This window comes from Cyprinodon tularosa, unplaced genomic scaffold (assembly GCF_016077235.1).
Source record: "Cyprinodon tularosa strain WSP-4 unplaced genomic scaffold, ASM1607723v1 ctg554, whole genome shotgun sequence".
In the NCBI taxonomy this organism is placed as follows: Eukaryota; Metazoa; Chordata; class Actinopteri; order Cyprinodontiformes; family Cyprinodontidae; genus Cyprinodon; species Cyprinodon tularosa.
The window spans coordinates 240830-253413 of record NW_024039290.1 but is presented as its reverse complement, the minus strand read 5'-3'; the positions used below and the strand labels follow the sequence as shown (position 1 = coordinate 253413).

At 40.1% G+C, this 12584-nt stretch overlaps 1 protein-coding gene across 5 annotated transcripts in view; it reads right to left on the bottom strand.

The window, feature by feature from the left end:
• Positions 1 to 2551: 2551 nt before the first annotated feature.
• Positions 2552 to 12584, bottom strand: part of LOC119796645 (spectrin beta chain, non-erythrocytic 4-like) — a 107409-nt gene continuing 97376 nt past the window's right edge. For 2 of the 5 annotated variants that reach the window (XM_038305280.1, XM_038305284.1), the window contains 3 exons: positions 7770 to 7940; positions 4336 to 4378; positions 2552 to 4254 (listed from right to left, as the gene is read on the bottom strand). In XM_038305280.1, the coding sequence (XP_038161208.1) occupies positions 3937 to 4254; positions 4336 to 4378; positions 7770 to 7940 (532 nt within the window). In that variant the 3' untranslated portion in view covers positions 2552 to 3936. Of the gene's footprint in view, positions 4255 to 4335; positions 4379 to 7769; positions 7941 to 8113; positions 8178 to 12584 lie in introns of all 5 variants that reach the window. The other 3 variants (XM_038305282.1, XM_038305283.1, XM_038305281.1) reach the window with 3 other exon arrangements.

Genomic DNA, 12584 nt, shown 5'->3' with positions numbered 1-12584 from the left:
CGATTAAGGTGTGAAGGGGACCACATCAATGTTTACATTTCTCTGTTGGATCTTCATGAACTGGCTCATCTAGAAATAGGCAAATAAATACAAGGCTGTTGTAGACCTGATACAATATGATACAATGCAAGATTTATGAGTACTTGATAAGAAAGCGGAATGATAATTTACTAATGATATTTTTACCAATAAAAAAAAAACAGCTGGTTTTTTAAAACAATAAATAAAGTTTTTGGCATGCAATGAACAGTAGATCTTTACTATTCCTTTAATGTTTTATGGCTTTGATATGAGTTTCTATGCAACGAACTGAAATATAGATGCTTGACAAGTGAGTCCTTAGTAACAAACCATGCAGTTGGTTTTAACTCAACTGTGAGTACAGTGTTGAGGACAGACCTCTCAGACATCATTTTAGATCAGGGTCATGACAAGGTCCAGTTTAGGACTCTAAAAAGTAGATGTGATATTAACCACAAGGGTCGTCATAAAGATTTAGGCGAAATCAAAAAAGGGCAAAAGAAATATGTGTCATGAAACATTCCTGGAAGACTGAGGTGGCATCTGAGTCGACAAACTTCATCACGTCAACAGAACCTGAGAGCTGTGGAGACCCTGGGAGAGAGCAGCGGCACACATTCAGACATCAACACCAATGTTCAGTTTAAAGGAGGGATGGGTGGAAAATACATCCAAGACCAAATCCAACCAACAGTTTGATGGAAGAGAATAAAAGAGCAGACGAGGCCCGTTTTAAAGCCAATTAGACCTCATTCTTTTAAAAGAAAACAGATTCTGAGTTTATAAAGCAAACACTCAGGATTTATGAGAACCTGATATGAAAACGAGTTGATCAAGATGACTTTCAAGTAGATTTTTTTTTTCAGATATAAAAATAGAACATGTAGCCCGCACGGTTCTTCAAAATCTGAGTGCTTTGAATCCTTATGTTATGAATAACTAAATTATATTATTAAAGGAGATGCTTCAATGGGCCTCTTTCACAAAACAGTTAAATGAGACAAGCCCCTCTTTAACATCCTAAATTTATATCCATGTATTTAAAAAAAAAATGCTGTTTATTTTGCTTTTAGTTGCCGAATTGATATTTACATCGAATGTTTCGCAAAAAAATGAAGGTTTCTATGTTCACACTGGATAAGCAATAACTGGCACTGTGTGCATAAACTTTCTTGGCCATTTTTTGCATATAAATCAGCATCAGGAGGTTAAGGTAGCTCTGGTGGTTCATGAATCCCTCCACCTCTCTAAGCTTTGCAATGATATTAGCTTCTACTGACATACAGAGTTAGGACATCTCCACAACAATTGTTTTTCAAATCAGAGGACTGAATGTGTTGCTGTAGTTTGCATCTGAATTTTAGCTTATACTAGCATAATTAGCCTTGGCCGGCCTCTAGCAGAAGGCAGGATCCATGGTGAATATCGGCAGCTTGAGGGCAAACTTGCACAATGTGGGAGGAAATTCTATACGTTTTAAGCTAAACATGAACATGTCTGGAATAATTTAATCTACTTTCAGTTTAAGAGTAGTGCACTCATTTGAGAGCAGTGTATTAGTTTCACTAAAAACACATATCAAAATCAAAGAATCTCAAAATATCCAGAGAGGAACAGCTTCTTGTGAGAAACAAATTTCCTGTTGCATGCCACATTTTTCCTTGCTTTGAAGCATTCAGCATGTCGAAGCGAGTCGATCTTCATCAAAGCAGACAGAGCGTCTGCATAGTGCAGCATGACATTCATGAAATAAGGGAATACGGTTGCCTCCTGGCTTCAAAATTTGAATCGTACTTTAACAAAATCTGTCTCAATGGCTGTAAATTAGAACATATAATACTTAGCTGCGTGTGTTTCTAAATAAATGAATGAAGGGATATATTTAATATGTTAGCAGTTCTGTCATTTCATGTGTTGTTATAGTGATGGTTTAATTAAGCTCTGTAAGTATGGTGTTTTTTTTTTTATGCCAAGGGCAGAAGGGGATGGGGCGTGATTTAAGTTAGGAGGACAGCTTGACCCTATTAGGGCTCTGAAGTAGAACAATGAACCAGTTCTCCATTTTCTTTTGACACTAGATAAGAATATATGGGGTGAAATCTAGATACGGTAAGTCATTTTTTCTTAAAAAAAGTGCATTTGCTCTTGAATTGAGGAGGTAAAAGAGACTTTTTGCCAATGGAACAAGACAATTTACTCTAAAAATAAGAAAACACAATTGCATTGTCTTATTTCAAGTGCATTTTATCTAAATATCTTATTTTAAGAGTAAAAATACTAATTCCACTGGCAAAATATCTCATTTAACTACTCAAATTAAGGGTAAATACACTTAATTTAACAAATTTTTACTTATTACTAGATCGTTTTTCCAGTGAGGACAGAACTTAGAGCTGAAGAGTATATCTTAGTGGGATAAGCTCAGAGAGGACGATGCAAAGTTTTGTCTCCTCCCCGTATTTTAGGTTTTTAAATGGCTCATTCAAAGTTTGCTCACATCAGCCAGTTTATTTATTTGATGCAACTTTGGTGCCTCTAAGTTTAAAGGCTAAGCCAAAGGCTTTTCTGCACCATGTCAAGCTTTAGTTAGAAATGAGCTTATGTGTGCTAAAATACTGAGTAAAATAAATTATATCAGAGCCTTATTTGCCATGTAAATAGAAGGCAGTTAGATATCTACTTACTTTACATTTTGAACTACAGCTAAATTAGGTATTCTAGATCTTATAATTAGAGAAATAGCCCTTTATTCAGAAGCCAATTAGAAGCATAAATTAGATGCTAACTTTAACATCATTGGAGGAACTCTTGAATTAATTCATCTTGCTGACTAAGTTATTCTGTATGTTATCAGTAGAAATAAATGTCTTGGTCATCTTAATAAATGTCTTTTACATCTTAATACTGACTGCTCATACCAATCCTTTCAATCCTATCACCACAATTATCAAACCCTTATCCCACTGAAATGTTCTAACTGGTGGTTCAGAGCAGCAGGTGGGGAATTATCCCCTTATGATTACAATCATAATTGCAGTGTTTTGTGAAGGAAGTGAAAAACTGAAAAAATAAAAATAAAAAACTGTAATAAGTGGTATAAACCGAACTGGGATCCTAACTTCACCTGAAGTTTTTATATCTAATGTGATCCTAACCAAATACGCCAACAGTAACGACGGTGCTGCCCCTAATTTCTCTTCTGCTCTTTTCTTTTCTTGAGCCATCAGCCGCTTTAAAAATCTCAACTGAGCAGTTCAGGTGCTTCTTTATCAAAGGGGCTTTAAGTAATAATAAAAACAAAAAAAACAAAACAAGTGAATTTCACAAAAATATAAACGAATGCATAAAAAAAGAGTAGAAGGTCTCTAAAAAAAAAAACAATTCCACATTTTGGCATAATTTCCTTCTTTCCAGATTTCTGAGTATTGATAAGAGATAGTGGGTCATTTCTCCACTTACAGACAGACAGATAATACAGTAGATAGGACAGACAGAGGAATCACGTACCGATACAGCTCATCTCATACAAAAGAAAACCAACATGGAACAATATGCGCTACGTTTTACCGCGCTGCCAGCGATCAGTAACAGCCTTTGAGTTAAAGTGATGCTTGTGTATCCTTTATATTAGAAAAATTAAGCCATTTGCAGTTCTCTGTGACAGCCACCGGGGGCGTCAGTGACTGTGCTTGGTCCAGAAGAGATTCGTGTGGGGAGGGGGGAGACCTCTCCTGCTCCCAAGTGAAATCCTTCCTGTCCGTCATCTAAGTGAGCCGGGGTCAGTCTTTGCTCTCCATCCAAACACAGCGGAGAGTGTCGGAGTGAAGAGGAGGGGCCTCCACCTGCTGTCTGTGGCCCCGCCTCCTGACCATTCAGGGTTCATAGGTTTTAATCCCAAAAGATCTGCTGCTTTGTTCATTTCTTCTTGCTTGACTTCTCGGAGCGTTTTCCGTCTGACTTTCCCGCCCGTTCTGATTTCTCCGACCGCTCTCCTCTCTCCCTCTCCTTCTCTTTCTCCTTTTCCCTTTCCTTTTCCTTGTCCGCCCGCTCTATCCGGTCTCCACGATCGGAGCGCTCGCCGCCTCTATCCGACCTGTTGTCCACTTTGCTGCCGTCTCGCCGTGTCCCTTCGTCCGTGGATGAGGTAGTTGGTTGGGGCTGACCCCATTTGGCAATCTCCTCGTGCTCTGAAATACTGGCGGTGATGTTGTTCACCCATGCTTTGAGGTCCTCCTAATGAGAAAGAAAATGGCCGAAGTCAGCTGTTTGGATTCAAATATGGGAATACAGGGAACACTGAACAAAAAGTCTCACCTCATCCTTTGCATGAAACAAAAATTCACTGCCATCCTTCGTTCTGTTAGGAGAGAAAGAGAGCTTCAATTTTACAACAATGACGACCAAAACCTTTTCTTCCAAACTACCAGACCGATGGCTGGTTTTGAAAAAACCCTTTTTTAATGAAACAGGACATGTTTTAGACTTGAAAGACTAGTAGATAAGACAAAGTATCAATAAATCTGAGTGTTTCTAAAGATTTTTTTAGTTACTTTGAGCAGTAAATTAGTTACTTTTTTACTAGATACCTTGTTCATACAGCCTTAACTTCAGCTTTAAACCCTTTAAATCTTCTCTTGTCCACATCTCACTCTGACACAAATGCTCCCCCTAATGCTTGGTGTATACTTGCTGCAGTGAAAGCAACAGCCAAAAGTGACGGCATCATGTCACGCTCACCCTCAATCGCAGACTGCGTGTGGAGCCGTGGCGCTAGGTCACACACCTCTCAATTTTTGTAACTTGGTGTTGACCCATGTTTGCCTGTACTGCCAACAGCCCAGAAGGTTCAGGTGGCACAGCCTTGTTAATGGCTGTGTTGTTATTGCTTATTTAGTGACTGAAAACAGCATACACAAAGTACTGGCATAGTTTCAGGGGTGAGTTTATCAGCCATGTGAGTGGTTACAAACAAAGATTTAGGTTTCTCTTTTCATCACCTACAGCATAAAGGAAGTCTGAAACAACTACCCACAGTATGTCATTTATTGAGCTTTCATTTAGTAAAAGAATATTTTTTTATAAGTGTTATTTAAAAAAGAGATCCATTTGGTCTTCACAGGTAGGCTGCCTTCCCTATAATTAGATATCTCTGTGTGCAGCAGGTAAACCTACCATTATATTCTAGCATATATTTCTAGATGCAGTGCAGCAACCCAACGCACAAGTATATTTCATCTACAGAAATTGGGAGGTGCATGACCTAGCACTGAGGCAGCACACGTGGTCTGCACTCGGGGTTTGCGCTGCTGCGTCACTTTTGACGCGCACTCGCATGTCCTGTTCAATGCAGCGTGTATAAACCTAGTTTCAAGAGACCACCTATCTCTGACCCCCTACTTGAACTAACTGTTTCTGAGGAAGATGTAAATACGGTCTTCCAGCATCAGACAACCATAAAAGCTCCAGAACCTGATGGCATTTCCCCCTTTGCTGGAGATTTTCCGCTCACCAACTTGCCCCCATCTCCATTCAGATATTGAGCAAGGAGATGTTTGAGATTCCTTTGTGCTTTAATCTCTTCACCAGCATTACCAATAAATAAACCATGACAGAGATCAGTGACAACTGACCTGTTAACCTCAAGTCTGCAGTCCTGAAATCTTCTCAGTCACAGGAGTTGAAGCTTTTTAGGGATGATATAGATGCCCTTATAGACCACCTGCAGTTAGCTTACTGGGCAAACAGGTCAAACTGGGATTACACTTCATTTTTAGGCCCCGTCCACACGAAGTCAAAACGAACACGAAACGCTAATATTTTCCAGAACGTTTGTCGTAAAGACGGAGACGTAAAATAAATGTGATCGACCACATGAATGCATGAAAACGCTGCAAAATGTATGCCAGGCCTGTAAGTGGCGCTGTGGTGCCAAAGAAAAAATAGGCGACGAAATGTTGGGCATGCGCACTAATATTTATACATGGTTGCCCTGCGGGTCCATTTTCGTGGTTCGGTCAAATTCAGGTGCTGAACTATGTCGTCGATATTGCTCTGTTCTTCCTGGAGATATTCCAGAAGAAGAAGATTCTGTTGTAAGCCCGACAGCAGGGTGAGTAGCATTAGCAGCAACCATTCAACACAGTACGGCGCCATTGTTGTTGTGATACTGTGTCGCGCATGCGTGTTTAGAGGCGACGCTATGACACATGCGTGTAAAAAAAAAAAAAAAATGCGGTTAGAGCTTAAAGATGGAAACGCGAAAACGGCGTTTCAAAATCTTCCCACTCTGAAGGCTGAATAAAAAAAAGATCGTTTACAGACCCCGAAACGCCGTTTTCGTATGGATGAGAGGCTGGTTTGGTGAAAAATTTGTGCGTTTAGGCCAGGGTTTGGCTTCGTGTGGACGGGACCTTAACCAATTCAAGCACCCAGGGGCCTATACCATGATCCTCTTTAGGAACTTCCACTAGGCCCTCAACACCATAAACTCCCTCACAGAAAAAGGTGCCTGTCTTCTCCTGCACAATGACTTTCTGTACTGGCGCCGCCCAGGGGTGTATTCTCTCCCCACTTTGCTTTTCACTTTATGTAAATGCTTCTCAGCTAGCACAAAAGCTTCAAAGTGGATCTACAAATACCAACTATACTTGGAAGAAAAGCCTAGCAGAAACTCTACTCAAGAGGTACCAACTTCATCAAGAGCTGCAGGTCATAAATCTACAAAAAGCATGTCCATCACAACCAAAGCTAAAGGAGATGCTTGTTGGCTGAAGCTGGTAAGAAGCTGATAACTACTTTAAAACTGGTCCTGCACACATATTGTTTAAAACACCACTCAAGGAATAAGCCATCCAGTCAAAAAGAAACATTAAAAGCCAGATTACAGTTTGAAAATCCACACACCTAGACGAATTATTTAGTTTTAGACACAGCGGTTTGTTTAATAATTCTTAGATTAATATAGAAGTAATTACATTTGGCAGAAAAAAATAGGTTACAGGTCTCAACTGTAAAGTACTGTAGTGGTAGCATCATGTAGTACCAAGGTGTTTTTAATAGTGAGCTAGATCATAAGGGAAAATATCACAATAAAAACTGACACCACCTTAGCCAGAAACAGATAATGGCTGCTTCCGAACATCCGCCCTAATCCCTATATAGGGCACTATATAGTGTTTGCGCAATTTTAAATGAGTGTCTGAACGTCTAGTGGATGAGAAAGTAGTGGACTCGAAATTTCCCACAATGCAAAGTAGTGATCATCCATGGTCTTAAACAAGCACAAATATCCCGGAATGCTTTGAGAGAGCTCTCTTTGCAAAGCATCATGGGGTTTTTATTGTGACAGAGGCCCACTGTCGGGTAGAGACACCGGCGACAAATGAGAAAGATGTTGCCCGGTCAACGGTGACCAACGGGGAGAGAAAATAGTGAAAATAGTGTTCCACTGTCGGAATGGTCAGTTTATTGAGTTCACTATATAGTCTCTGCTGTATACGTAGTGACTGAGGGATTTAGGGGTTAGGGCAGATGTTCGGACACAGCCAATAACTCTAAACATGCTGCAAGATCAATGAAAACGTGGTTGAACAACAACATCAGCATAAACAAGATGTCCTGAATGTAAATATATCAGAATAATCTTAGAAAATTAAGGCCTTAGGCTTCATTTGCTGATTTTCAAGTCTGCGAGCAACTCAAAAATGCTGCATTAAAATAATAGAGAAACCAGGAAATCGTCCCCTCACTTCAGAGTGAAGACGTTCTTCTTCTTCTTGTAGCCGTTGGTGACGTCGCAGTGGCAGTGGGAGAGGTTGAGCAGGGGCTCGTTGTTGTAGGACGTGGTAGTGTTCTTGGCATCCTTGTAGAAACCCAGCTCCCCTTTGTTCAGCACGCAGTAAAGGTTGACCCAAGACCTGCTGTGGTGCGGGCAAGGGGTGGGGCAGGGTGGGTTGGTGGGGGAGGAGGGGAGGGTAAGGTGGAAAGTGAGGAGGAAAGGGGAAAAGGGGAGGAAGGGGAAGGAGGGAGGGGAGATTGGGGGGAGTCAGGAAGAGCTGCAGAGTCTCTGTTGCTAGGCTAACACCTGACTCACCTGACCAGAGCAGACAGGTAGGTAGGCGGGATGGACCAGCCCCAAGAAGGGAGGAGGATATACACTGCTGAACAAACACAAATGAACGGACGAACACGGATGGAGGAGCTGGGGATGGCGGGATGGCGGGATGGAGGGATTGGGGGGGGGTGTCTACGTGCGGCTTGTCTGTTCCTGTGTGACGCCTAAGTATGACTTACCTTAGAGGAGAACAGAGGGACAGCCGGAAGCACAGCGTGAAAGAGACAAAAAAGAGGAGAAGCGTTTGGTTAAATGTCATTTTTTGCAATAAGGCAACAATACATCAGTTAAAGTGACCACATGCATGAAGCCTATCAGTAAAAAGGGGGAAGTACTGTGCAAAGGTCTCAGGCATGTCAGATATTGGCTCTGATTCCACCAATGCCAAACAACCAGATCTATAAATAAAGATCTGCAGAAGCAGAGTTGGTCTGTTTGACAAGATAAAATGAAGACAATTGATAAACAAACACAACTTTAGTCATTCATTTCAAGTGACAATGAACCTCACGGATTTTGTTCAAGATTAAATAACTATTTCCAAAGCTGCCCTCTTTTAAACATATAAAGAAATAATTATGCGCTATAAATCTGTAACCAAACCACAGAGTCTTTAGTGCCATAGACGTGTGCACAGCATTTGATGTAGATTCAGTGTACAGCTTAACATCCTGATAGAAAAGACCTTAAAATAAGTCACAGAGAATCAAGTGGACAGAAATCTACGACATATGTGACAGTCTAGGTCCCAATATCTATAACAGTATGGCTGCAATTAATAAAAGATTTGATGATCATGAAAAATAAAGCTAAAACTGACAAGAAGTCTTTAAAAAACTAAGTACACCCTCACAGTTTATACAGCACTTCAGAAGAAAAGGCGTCCCAGTGCTGCTAATTCAGTGCAGTTGATTAAGGCCCCGTCCACACGAAGTCAAAACGAACACGAAACACTAATATTTTCCAGAACGGAGACGTAAAATAAATGTGATCGTCCACACGAATGCATGAAAACGCTGCAAAATGTATGCCAGGACTGTAAGTGGCGCTGTCGTGCCAAAGCAAAAATAGGCGACGAAATGTTGGGCATGCGCACTAATATTTATACATGGTTGCCCTGCGGGTCCATTTTCGTGGTTCAGTCAAATTCAGGTGCTGAACTATGTTGTCGATATTGCTCTGTTCTTCCTGGAGATATTCCAGAAGAAGAAGATTCTGTTGTAAGCCCGACAGCAGGGTGAGTAGCATGAGCAGCAACCATTCAACACAGTACGGCGCCATTGTTTTTGTGATACTGTGTCGCGCATGCGTGTTTAGAGGCGACGCTATGACACATGCGTGTAAAAAAAAAAAAATGCGGTTAGAGCTTAAAGATGGAAAACGAAAACGGCGTTTCAAAATCTTCCCACTCTGAAGGCTGAATAAAAAAAAGATCGTTTACAGACCCCGAAACGCCGGCTTCGTATGGATGAGAGGCTGGTTTGGTGAAAAATGTGTGCGTTTAGGCCAGGGTTCGGCTTCGTGTGGACGGGGCCTAACTTATGATCATCAGTGTAATAACCCTAATAAAATGAGATGAAAAGACATCAGGAATGACCTTGGTCAAACGGTCATTAATTTGGGAAATGGATTAAACTTCCATCATGCTACAATCACTAAACCTTCCATCAAAATTATCCTCAAATAGCTTCTTATTACAGAACAGTTAGACAAAAACTGGCTTATTAGGCAGCTAGAAAGCCTCTGTTTTAAAGAGAACAAGGAGGAAAGACGTAGAGTTGTAAAGGAGCATCCGATAGAACCAATGGACATACATTATGGAATAGAACGGACCAAAATAGAGGTGTTTGGATGCAACAAACAGGAACCATGTTTATCAGCTGTGAAGAGCTGATAACTTGGGTTTGTTGCATTATGACCTGGGCTCAATGCCATCACTGATTGGTTCTTCTGCTTACCAAAGCTTTCTAAGGTCAAATGTGACAACATGGGTTTGAAACTTGGGCCAAACTGGATCATCAACAGGTTTATGATCCCGGAAACGCAGCAGCAATTCTACAACAGAGCAGCTAAAAAGGAATGAAAGTGCTGCAATGGCCTAGTCAAATTTCAGGTTTGTTGTAATTTGACGAGAACTCTGCAGTTTTAGCAGTTACTGGGAATTTGTATGAGCTATGAAATAAAAGGGTGCACTTACTTTCTAAAAGAGCTTTTTTTAATGTCTTTTATTTGTTTTCTATTTTACACTTGAGGATAAATGATTGTAAATCTTTATTCTGTCCTGCCATGTTTACCTTTTTTCTCACAAAAAAATATTTTACAAGCATTTTGTCCAAAAAATAATCTTTTGTTTGTTTCATCAGAATGTTAATATGCACAGAAAAAGAAAATAATAATTTGTAGAGTGGTGATGTAACAGTGACGGGTTGAATCTCAATGCTCGCCTCGACGGTGGGCGGCTTCAATGAGCCCCACGAGGAGCCGTTAGCAGCTTCACACTGGATTCAAGCCGTTCACAGTTTTGCTTTACCTTACTATGTACATTACAGGGCATGTACATATGATCACATTCATCCACTGCCTTGAGTGGGCGCATGAGTGGGTCTCATCCACTGCTGGAACTGGATGAGCTTTTGGCTGTGCGTGATCAGGTCAGCCACCGGGGGGAGGGGGCAGTGGAGAGAGAGAGAAAAAGAAAGGCATTGTCCCTGGTGTCCCTATGGAGGAAGGAGGGAGGTCGCCTGTGGATGGTCAGGAGGTGTAAATGTGTGTCTGTGTGGGGGTTTGTGTGCATGGCCAGCAGATCGATCCACTCTCACAGCATTCTTCATCCAGCCAGTTAGTCTGTGAGTAAACCACCCGCCTCAGCTGTGCTTTTGATTCAGGAAGCAGAGTAAGCATCATGCAAGGGCGGTTTATCGTGCTGTGGGGCTTTTTCAGGCTCTTGTTAATTCATGTAACTGTTGTCCTCACATTTTGTACATAAAAAGAAGATTTATTAAATATTAACATACTTGTATAAAAATATACAAGACAAAAACTACAGCACCCTTGAGAAATATTACTATGTCTGGTGAGCAGTAAATTTTCGTACTGAAGAAATAAAGAAGGTAGAGCAGAGCATAAAATCTAATGTTCAGATATAATATGTATTTATTTTTCTTATAAACTCACCAATTTAATAATTATTAATCCTTCAAAAATTTTATTTAAAATAAGGGTAAAAAATGATGTTTTTAAATAGCTTTTCATATAATTTATCATTGCTCATCTAAGTGCCTTTGAACTTTTAGTTGTTTTATTTTTAGTAAATTGAGACAAAAGGACTTTTTTTTTAAATCCACCCATCAAACTGTATAAAACAATAAAATATATTGTTTAATTAGAGTAGACAGGTAGATATTAATGTTCATAGGCCAGAAAACAACTGCAAAAGAAATAACCTATTTGCAAAATATGTTTACATGTTGGACATAATTTAGATATTTCTAACAATTAGAAATGCCCCAAACAAGGTTGGGTGAGAGCCTACTGCATGTCCATAATGCTTTCATGCAGAGAGAGGAGAATGGTAAGAGGGGTTAGAGAACTACAGTCACCAGTGGTATCTTTGGTTTGTTAAGTCTGATTCAAAACTGTTGGACACCATCAAAATAACAACTGTTTATTTGGGAGGGAAGCAAACTAAACAAGAAGCATTTTATGCCCTAATTTTATGAACACTAACATGTGAGGTTTAATATTGGAAATTTAACTTGAATTGTGTATTTTGTTAATATGAGACTGAGCTAATACTTTCCTGCAACAGACAGGGCTTCTGGATGTGATGTCAAACAAAGGAGGACGTTTCTAAAAAATCAACTTATGCCTGCTGTTCGCCATGGTGAAGGATCTGTGATGCTGTGGGCTGATTATTCTCACAATGTCTTATGAGAGATTTGACTATTTTAATAGTTTTTGCACATTTTTCTTAATCATGGCTAAGATATGTTTTGAGGGTGCTGTAGTTGCATATTTAGGACTGAAAGGCAGAAACACTGAAAGGCAGATTAAAAACCTTGCATATCTACTTTATCATGGATCTACTAAACCAGTTTGAAACCTGGTTGTAGTGGAGAAGAGAAAGCCGGTTAGGGTTACAGTAAAAAGCTAATATCATCAACTGACCAGCACTACAGCGTGCTTGATTTGCTTGCAGCCTGTAAGGACCACATGTCAGCTGAGTCAGTGTCCGTCATGCATCGTCCAAACAAATCGGATGCAGTTGCAGTTGTAACTCTGCATGCTTAACTTGCGCCCGGTTGCCATTGATCATTCAATAAACACAACAGGGATGTATTCAAGAATATAGTAACATTATTTCTGATTTTCAACCAGATGGTTAAAAAAAATGAATGAGGAAACTTTTTATGAAATTACTTAATAATTTAGTCATCAGAATTCCTTAATT